The sequence below is a fragment of the Sturnira hondurensis genome, unplaced genomic scaffold (genome assembly GCF_014824575.4).
Source record: "Sturnira hondurensis isolate 20B ecotype Veracruz unplaced genomic scaffold, ASM1482457v3 Scaffold0003693, whole genome shotgun sequence".
NCBI lineage: Eukaryota > Metazoa > Chordata > Mammalia > Chiroptera > Phyllostomidae > Sturnira > Sturnira hondurensis.
Genome location: NW_028076324.1, coordinates 11,252,598 through 11,262,341, shown reverse-complemented (window position 1 = coordinate 11,262,341; position 9,744 = coordinate 11,252,598). Strand labels below are relative to the sequence as shown.

Sequence of the window (9,744 nt, the reverse complement as noted above, 5' to 3'; positions counted from 1 at the left end):
CCATCCGTGTCCATACATGTATGTGCTTGCTGGTGGCTGTCCCCTGCAATGTGTACACCCATATATGGTCTATAGGGCATGAATACCCGCTCTCTCCTGTCCCTATGCTTGTCCCTACTTCAACCCCTTTCCTGATTCTGTCCCCTTCCTCTCTCCTCTGCCCAAGTGTCTAGAAACTATTCCAAAAGACGTGGGGTGTCTTTTGCCCACCCTGAGCTTTCCCCACCCCAGACTAACCAGAGTTTCAGAGTTCAACCTCAGTGCCTACTAAAGGGACATGAGACGGAAGAAACTGGAGTTGGGGGACTCTTAAGACAAAGCTGGGCCTGGCCCAGATGACAATCAGGATGTGCACAGGCATCCAGGAGACACACCTGGTGCTCAGGTATGCATCACCTGGAGCCAGCTCCAGGCCCAGCTCCCCGCCCTATAAAGCCACCTAGGACTGGTCTGGGAACTTCCTGTGCCTTTCAGGCCCTCAGCTGGGCTGACTCAGGATGTAAGAATCCTGGTGCTCTTTTCCCACAGACCCTGGCCAGGCCCCAGAGACCTTGTAGTGTCGGGAAGGAGAAGTGGACCCCTTACATTCTTCCCATCCAGGGCGGGTTTTCTCCACCAGATGGATACTTGAGACAGACCTGCATGATTTGATGGTCAAGTGAGTGCCAAAGCATCCGAGACCAAAATTTGACCATAATAATGAGGGAATATATTGGCTCCAAAATTGCATTTGCTGACATTTCTACAAAAATGTGGGCTTTCAACATCCTTAAATGTAGTGTTACATTGGAAGGCCACGTATAGGTTAGATTTGCTTACATCCTAAGAATCCTTGTGTGCACGTAGGTTGCTTAGAAGCTATAGACACTAGTAAATTAAATTACTTCCCTACTGGAATGTTCTTACACCCTAACCACCAGGTTCCCTCCCTCAAAATCTTTCCTGTCCTACTGATGGAGTCCTTCCCAGGCCTTCAGATGGAAAGTCTGCACCCACCACTCAGGGCTTCACATCCCATTCCTCGTTACATCTTTCTGCTTAGCTCTCTCTGAACTATCTACACACTCATCTACTTGTTTTTCTTAATCACCACCTCCCATACTAGAATGGCAGTGGTCTGTAGTTTGTTTTGTTTTCTGCTGGGTCTCTAGCACCTAGAACAGTGCCTGGCACACCGTGGGTGCCACATAAATATTGGTCTCAGTGAATTAGTTAATTAAATTTCTACAACTGAGCATTATGTCATCTGCATAAAACACCATTGAATTTGAAAGCGGTGCCTGGGCCTTCTCCCTTTACAAGAAACACAGTGAATGTTTGGCTGTTTCCATGAAATCACAGCCAATTCTAAGTTAAAGTTACTCACAGCCTGAGCACAGGTATACACAGTGGACCCTTGAGCCACATGGGTCTATTCATATGTGGGTCTTTTTTAAAATAAATATTGGAAATGTATTTTCCTTAGGATATTCTTAACAACATTTTTCTTTTCTCTAACTTACTTTATTGTAAGAATACAGTATATAATACAGATAACATACCAAACGTGTTAATTGATGGTTTATGTTATTGATGAGGCTTCTGGTCAACCATAGGATATTAGTAAGTAAGTTTTGGGACAGTCAAAATTTATGTAAAGATATTTGACTGTACAGGGGTCAGAGCCCCTAACCCTGCACTGTTCAAGGGTCACTGTAGTCTGGTGTAAGTCTAGATTTTACCTGTATGTCTGGTGCACACACACACACATTCATTCTGACTATGAGTAACGTGTTTAATTAAAAATATGTATTTATATAATATATACTTATACAGAGAAAGGTGCATTTGAAGATTTGATAGAATATGGGCTGTGTCTCAAAAACTAAGAGGAGTACAAAAACAAATTTAAAAAAATACTAAGAGGAGCATAGAAGGGAAGGGCTGACCTAGCCACCCAGGAAGCAGGAATAATTATTCTCATTTTATAGACGTGGAACACTGAGGCTGGGTAAAAGTGCAGAACTCAGCCCTGGCATCCACTGCCTCAAAAGGCTCCATGCAGGTGCCATGAGATGGAGAGGACTTTACCAGCCAAACCTGGTACCACGGCCCCTGTCCCGCCAGGTACTGCCTCCCGCACAGCCTCAGCACATCGCAATGGGGAGCCTCTCTCACCTTTGACCTGCTGGGGACTCCTGGGTCTCAGACAAGGGATTTAGGATCAAGGTCTTTTGGAAGGGGTGACTGGGGACTCAGGACTGTCTTGAAGCTTGGTTGGTGTTGGATGTCACTCCTTATATTTAAATTGTCACTTTGGGATAGTGTTGAGGATGGTAACAGAGATTGAAGAAGGTCCTAGCTCCTCAAAGCACCCCTTAGCTCTATCTTTCTTTCTGGGTCCCACGCACCTATGGCCACCAGGGCCCCATCTCCCTCTCAGTTCAAGGCTCCCCACCCTCATCTTCAGCTCTCAGGAGTCCTGGGACCCTGGGCACCCTACCAAATCATGAGAGGTGGTATAGCTTAGTGGTTAGTATCCCACACCCTAGAGTCAGACATCCTGGAATTAAGTCCCAGCCCTACAATTTACATTCTGTGTGATCTAAGCTAAGGTATTTCATTCTGTGGACCTCAGTTCACCCATGTGTAAAATGGTGATCTTGTTTAACCTTGGTAAAGGGTTAAATGAGCACACATGTTTTACACCTAAAGCAGCACCTAGCACCCAGTAGGGCTGTACACATGTCTACTGCATGTATTGTTCGGTCCTCAGGCCCTATCACCAGCTCTGCTTTGCCTCTCTGGTGTCAGAGCCCTCAGCCCCTGTTATCACACCAGCCATCACGGCTGTCATAAGACAGCTTGAAAATTTTATAAAGGCGGATTTATGGGCCACACTATGGAACAATCCAACTAATGTATTATTTTGAAGCCACAATTGCAAAGCAAGCCAGCATGTTTACTCAGATTGGGGGTTGTATCAGTCAGTATCAGCTAGCAGCTGTAACAGACCTATCCAAGATGTCACGGACTAAACACAATACACATTTTCTTTTGACTTTTTTTATTGTTGATATTATTACAGATGTCCTCCATTTCTCCCACCTTTGCCCCCCTCCACCCAGCCCCTCTGCCCCAGCCTTCACCACATTGTTGTCTGTGTCCATGGGCTATGCATATCTGTTCTTTGACTAATCTCTTCCAGTCCCCACTCCCCTCTGAGATCTGTCAGTCTGTTCCATGTATACATGCCTCTGGTCCAGTTTTGTTTGTCAGAGTATTTTGTTCATTAGATCCCACATATAAGTGACATCTATGGTATTTGTCTTTCTCTGATGGGCTTATTTCACTTAGCATAAAAATCTCCAGGTCTATCTATGCTGTCACAAAGGGTAAGAGTTCCTTCTTTTTCATAACCATGTACTATTCCATTGTGTAAATGTACCACATCTTTTTTATCCACTCATCTACTGATGAGCACTTGGGCTGTTTTCAGATCCTAGCTATTGTAAACAACACTGCTGTGAACATAGGGGTGCATATTATGTCACAGTCCAAGGTGGTTGAAGAGTGAGGATATGGAATTCCAGAAACCAGTCAGGACCCTAGTCCTTCCCATGTTGTGGCTCAGCCTTACCCTCAGGCTTTGGTAATGTCAGCTGACAAATAGGGAACAGAACCTGTAGGATTTTGCAGCAGGTTATTATGAGCCAGGTGTGGGCAGTCCCCACTGCACTTCTGCCATTGTCACATTGGCTAGATCTTGTTACATGATAGCTGTAACTGCAAGGGAGCCTGGGAAATGTAGTCTAGAGGTGTATCCATGAGGAAAGGGTAAATGGTTTGGTACAAAACCATCCAGTCTCTGGGATGGCTTTTCTTGCATGGGGGTGGGGAGGGGGTGGGGATGGGGATGTGCCACTACTTACTGGTCTGGGCTCATGCCTACACCCCCTGCACCCATCCTTCATCCCCAGAAAGCTGAGGCTCTTCTCCAGCAAGATGGTGACTTCTTGGTTCGCGCATCTCTGTCCCAAGGGGGCCACCTTGTGATCTTCTGCCACTGGCAGGGCTCAGCTCTGCACTTTGAGGTGCTCCATGTAGTCTTGCATCCTTGAGCAGGCTGGCCCGCATCCCTATTTCAGCTGGAAGATGAGCGTTTCTCAAGCCTTCCTGCCCTGGTTCGCAGCTATGTGACTGGCCAGTGCCCACTGACCCAAGCTACAGGGGCTGTGTCCTCCAGGCTGGTGACACGGGACTATTCGACATAGCTTGGGCCTACTCAATGCAGCTTGAGCCAGGACACCCTCCCAGACAGCCTGACTCAGGGAGAGCTATTCAGGTACTCAACAGACTCCCAACCTACCTGGTGACACCAGAAACCCCTGGGTTCCTGCACTTCGGCACTATTGATCCTCGGGGCCAGATCATTCTCGGCTCTGGGGGCCGTCCTGTGCATGTAGGGTGTTGAGCAGCACCCCTGTTCTCTATCTACTGGATGCTGGTAGACTCTTCCCCACTCTACTCCATAGTTGTGACAAACAAAAAATGTCTCCTGACCTGGCCAAGTCCCCGGGGGTAGAGAGCACCCGGGTGGAGACCCAACGGACCTGAGTGACAGCGGGTAGTGGTTTCTGGGCACTGGTGGGCCGCCCTACTCAGGCTGGGTCTACACACCCACCCTGTCTCTGTCGCCCAGGGCTAGGAAATGGAGGACAGTCAGCCCACAGGCCTGGAGCATGTGGGGCAGTCAGGAGAAGGCCACCGTGGGCCAGGTAAGAGTCTCCCAGGACAGCCCATGGCTCAGAGATTTCTTTGCTCCTCACCCCCTGAGTGATCTGAGGGAGGTGACATAACCTCCTGGGAAATGGGGACAATGATGCTCTCAAAGTTGTTATGGTGATTAAAAAAACACATAGGAACTTTATAGGTGCTTACAATGTGGGTTTGCAGTTATTCTCAGAAGCTCTGCCTGTTCTCACCATGGCAGACCTCCCTAATAACTCCTGTCTCTGCCCACAGTGCCATCAGCGTCACAGCCCTCCTTTCTGTTGCTAGAATGTTTCAGATTTGTTCCTGCCTCAGGGCCTTTACACGAGCTGTTCTTGCCATTGGAAAGCCCATCCCCCTAATCTTTTTCTGACTCCTTCTCATCTAACATGAGTTCCTCAAAACAGCTTCCCCTAATCATCCCACCCAAAGAAGATGCCCCCCTCCTTCATGCCTGGTCTGCCTCACCTGCCCTGTCAGTCCCCCAGCCCATTCAACAGGAGCCCTCTCTTCATGCCAGGCCCTGTACTAAGTGCAGAGATACATCAGTGAACAAGAGAGGCAAAGATTTCTGCCCAAGTGGAGCTAACATCCTGTTAGGAGAAGACAGGGGCAACAACAAAATTAAGTAAATTATGGATGATTTGGGGTAGAATTAAAAGTACAATTAGCCTGACCAGTGTGGCTCAGTTGGCTGTCATCCCACAAAGTGAAAGGTCACTGGTGTGATTCCTGGTCAGGGTACACACCTGGGTTGCAGGTTTGGTCCCAGGTCTAGTTGTACACGGGAGGCAGGCGATTGATATTTGTCTTTCATATCAATGTCTCTCTCCTTCTCTTTCTCCCTCCCTTCCCCTCTCTCTAAAAGTAAATAAATAAAACCTTAAAAAAAATTTAAAAGGACACCAGAGAGCCCTGGCCAGGTAGCTCGGTTGCTTGGAGCATCATCCTGATGTACCAAGGTTGTGGGTTCGATTCCCAGTCAGGGGAGCTAGAAGAACCACCTGGTGAGTGCATAAGTAAGTGGAACATAAGTCCATGTTTCTCTCTTTCTCTCTCCCTTGCTCTTTCTCTATAAAATCAGTAAATTTTTAAAAATTTAAAAAGAGATACAACAGAGTATGGGAGATTTTAAATAGTAGTCAGGAAAGGCCCCATGAAGAAAAATTTCAAGGGGTAAGGAAAAGAAGTACGTAGATAACAGGGTGAGAGTGGCCCATGCAGAAAGAACAGTGCAAAGGTCCTGTGGCTAAAACCAGAGTTTGAACTACTCCTTCAACCAAAAAGAGGTGAGTGTAGCTGAAGAAGTGGCAGTGAGGGGGAAGTCAGAAGGAGATCTGAAACTCAGATTTTAAGAGCTTTTTTGGCTATGGCAAAGACTTTGGCCATTACTCCGGGTGAGCTGGGAACCAGAGGAAGGCCCTATAATACGGTCTATTTAAATGCTTTGTTAGTACAGAATCTCCCAGAAGTCTGCATGTAGTTTTAAGTTCTAATAATTTTTAAAGTAAACATGCCACAAGCTTAACAAATGACATCATTTGAAGGTTTGGTAAATTCTGTTGCTTTTATGTTTATGCAGTTTTGTGAATTTTGATTAACATCTTTATTTTCTACCATCAATACTTTACTGTCTTCAATCAGAGGGGCACAAGCAAAGGATTCAGATTTAAAATGTGGTATTCAGAATTCGAAAAATTACATAAGTACCAAAGAAAGTTTATTTTCAAACCAGGAATGTGTAGCATTTATACTGGGGAAGTTGTTAAAGTTCAAAGCCATGGCGAAATAGGTACGAATACCTGGGTACTGACTGAATGAGTGGAGGAACTGGGACCCATTCAACTATCTTCTCTGTGTACCTCCTGTACCCCCTCTTCTATGGCCCCCAGGGGCCTCCGCTATGCCCACACTTGCTCTGTCTTGCATAGGTAGTGACCCTGTGTTGCTGAAGACCCTGAGTGCCCTGGGATTCATTGCTGACAGCCTTAGGGCCTTGGATGGGCAGCTTCTTGTGAAGGCGCCAACCAAGCCACCTCAAACACCCTCACTGGTGATGCCTGATACCTCTGGACAGCCCCCCAATGTACTGTGAGCTGATGTCCCCAGTGTCCAGTGCCCAGGGAACATCCCCTGGCCACAGCTGCCCAGAGCCAGAAGCCCCATGGTGGGAGGCCCATGAGGAGGAGGAGGACAGATGTTTTCCAGGACCACAGGCAGAGGTGTCTTTCTGCCCACCTGGCACCACCTCTGCTGGGCTCCCAGAATCAGCCCCTGAAGTCAAAAGTCCTGCGTGCTCTCCAAGGTCTGTTCCTGGAGCACCATGCTGGGAGCGCTGCCTCCCACTTACTATTGGCAGACTGCCAAGTGAGTCACATACAAGGGCCCTTCTCGCGCCAGGCAATGGAGAGGCCCAACTGCGCCTCTCACATCCCTGTACTCACTCTGTTCACTTGTCCTCCTCACTCCTCCCCCACTCAACACCCCGCCCCCAGGCTGCTGGCCTGCTGGGAGTGACCAAGGCTCAGCAGGATCCCATGGGGGTTGCCTCTGGCCTGGAGCTGCTCACACTTCCCCTCGGCCATCGCTTGAGGTCAGAACTGCTGGAAAGGTGAGGCAGCTATCTGGAATTCCCAGATCTCCAAATCTCCCCGCTCAGGGAGGGGAGATGGGCAATGACACCTCCCGTCCTTCCTCACTCTGAAATACAAAACCTCCCCACTGCCCCCACACCCTTGCCCTCTGCCTCCACAGGCACGAGGTGCTGGTGCTGGCCGGTGCGCTGGCATTGCTAAGCTGCACAGAATCGCTGAAGGAGAGGCGCCCCGAGGGGCCTGGTGGAGCTGGAACTGGCGTTGCAGCCAGGGGCGGCAGGGGACTTGTCTGGACTGGCTGCGGTCCTGGGTGCCCTGCTCACGCCCCAGGTGCATGGGGTGCAGGGATGAGGGGAACACCTGAGTGCAGGCGATGGGGAAGAGGAGGCTTCTTACCAGGGTTCTTACCCCAGGTGTCCCGGCTGGAATGCACGTGGCGCCAGCTCCGAAGAAGCCACACCGAGGCCGTGTTGGCCTTCTAGCAGGAGCTGAAGCTGCTGCTGATGCGGCCGCTGGATGAGAGCACCAGTAGGTGGCATCATTGGAGCCGCGCGCCCACTCCAACTCAATTCTCACCAAGTGCTAGGCCAGATCCCTGCCTCTATCCGTAGCCCTGCCCATTCACTATTGGCTCTGCCCTATTTCGCTCTAGGCCCTGCCCTCCAAACCAAACTGGGCCCTGGACGCAACCCCCTAGGTCCCCGCCCCCACTGTGCCCTAGGCTCCGTCTCTTTACCATAGGCTCCGCCTTCTGCATCATATGTACTGGGCTTGGTCCAGCCCCAATCCCTAGGCCCCGCCCCTGCCCTATACCACACCCTTGACTCAAACTGCAAAACTGAAGCCTATTTGACCCAAATCCCACCCATTACTTTAATCCTAGGATCCTGGCCCAATGTCCTACCTTCTTCACCCTAGGCTCTGCCCTTTGCCCCATACCCACCCCACACCCTTCACCCCACAGGACCCTGAGACCCTGGAGAGGCGGCGCTACCTCACGTGGTACCGGTGGTACGTCTGCTGGAGGGCGAGGAACTCCGGGCCGCTGGACAGGAGCTAGGAGCAGCTGCTATACTTTGCAGGGGGCGCATCACAGGGCCCAGGACACGCCCAAATTCTGCCCAAATTCCATAAGGCTGCAGCCCAGCGCCTGCAAGGTGAGCACCCTCTCTGCGCTGTGCTGCCCTAACTGGGTGCCCCCAAATCCTGCTAGGGACAGGAGCCTCTCGCCACCCCTCCCAGAGTCCCGCACAAACTGGGATGGCTCCCCTTAGGGGCTCCCAAGCCTGTTCTGAAACCAGCAATGATGAAAGTCGCCTACGACCAAAAGGGGCAGACCTGCCCCTCACAGCCACGCCCACAGGTTGCACTCCCACCTATCCCAATTCTCCCCGGGTTTGTTGGGAAGGTTGGCCTGGGACTTCAAATCCTGACTAGGCGTCTCTATCTCCAGGCACAATCCCTAAGGCACAGCCCCTAGCAGCTCAAATCAGGAGCAGCACCTCCATGCACCCTGGCCCAGCTCTCCTCTGCCAAGCCCCTCAGCGCCCTTCCCCAAACCTTCAGAGACCTAGCAGCCGGCTCCCCACCAACCCTACCTAATTACTGAGAGTACTTGGAGCAGAGTCCCACCAGGCCCCTGCTGGGTCAGAGTCCCCAGGGGAAAAGAGAAATGTGAGGAGGGGCACGGAAGGGGACTGGGCTCCACCTCCAGGGCACCTAGCCCTGCTTCCAGGATTCCAGCAGAACCTGGAGCTACAGGAGGCCCTTACCACTGGCTTCCTGTGGAGGGTGCTCCAGAGGAGTGGGGGGTGGGGGACGGTACTCAGCACATCCTCAGTGCTGTCACAGCACCTGGAGCCTGACTGCTGTGTGCAGAACCCCTTCTTCATACTGGGACACTCCGACTTCTGGGGACCCCAGCAGGACACCAAGGAAGTCATCCCAGGTTGCTCACACAGCCAAACAGGGTGAGGACCCCTCCCCTGACTTGCAGCAGGGGGGGCAGGTTTGCAAGACCCACCCTGCCCCCTAAAAATACACTGGGATCCTGGGGTGACAGGCAGCCTCCTACCCCATACTAGAAGACTCATGTCTGGAGGCCCTGGCTGCCCTCCCCCTCTCCCGTCCCCACCCCTTCACACATCCCACAAATGGTGAACATGTAGCTTCTAATGATAAGAGAACTTGCAGAGTTAAGAGGCCAGAGTTCAAATGTGTGAGTTCTAGCCCTGACTGGTGTGGCTCAGTGGGTTGGGTGTTGTCCCGAAAACCAGGTCACTGGTTCAATTGCCAGTCAGGGCACATGTCTGGGTTGCATGCCAGGTTCCCAGTTGGGGGCTTGTGAGAGGCAACTTACGTTCCTCTCCTTCCCTTCCCCTCCCTCTAAAACTAAATA

At 50.8% G+C, this 9,744-nt stretch overlaps 1 protein-coding gene across 1 annotated transcript; it reads left to right on the top strand.

The window, feature by feature from the left end:
• The first annotated feature begins 1,851 nt into the window (after positions 1 to 1,851).
• Positions 1,852 to 9,338, top strand: SH2D3A (SH2 domain containing 3A). The gene is given in 14 exon segments (XM_037042717.1): positions 1,852 to 2,093; positions 3,946 to 4,324; positions 4,682 to 4,692; positions 4,695 to 4,757; positions 6,645 to 6,823; positions 6,825 to 6,991; positions 6,993 to 7,119; positions 7,248 to 7,363; positions 7,507 to 7,572; positions 7,574 to 7,676; positions 7,760 to 7,874; positions 8,311 to 8,380; positions 8,382 to 8,503; positions 9,082 to 9,338. Coding segments are annotated over 14 exon segments (1,812 nt in total). The 5' UTR covers positions 1,852 to 2,038; the 3' UTR covers positions 9,321 to 9,338.
• Positions 9,339 to 9,744: the final 406 nt, after the last annotated feature.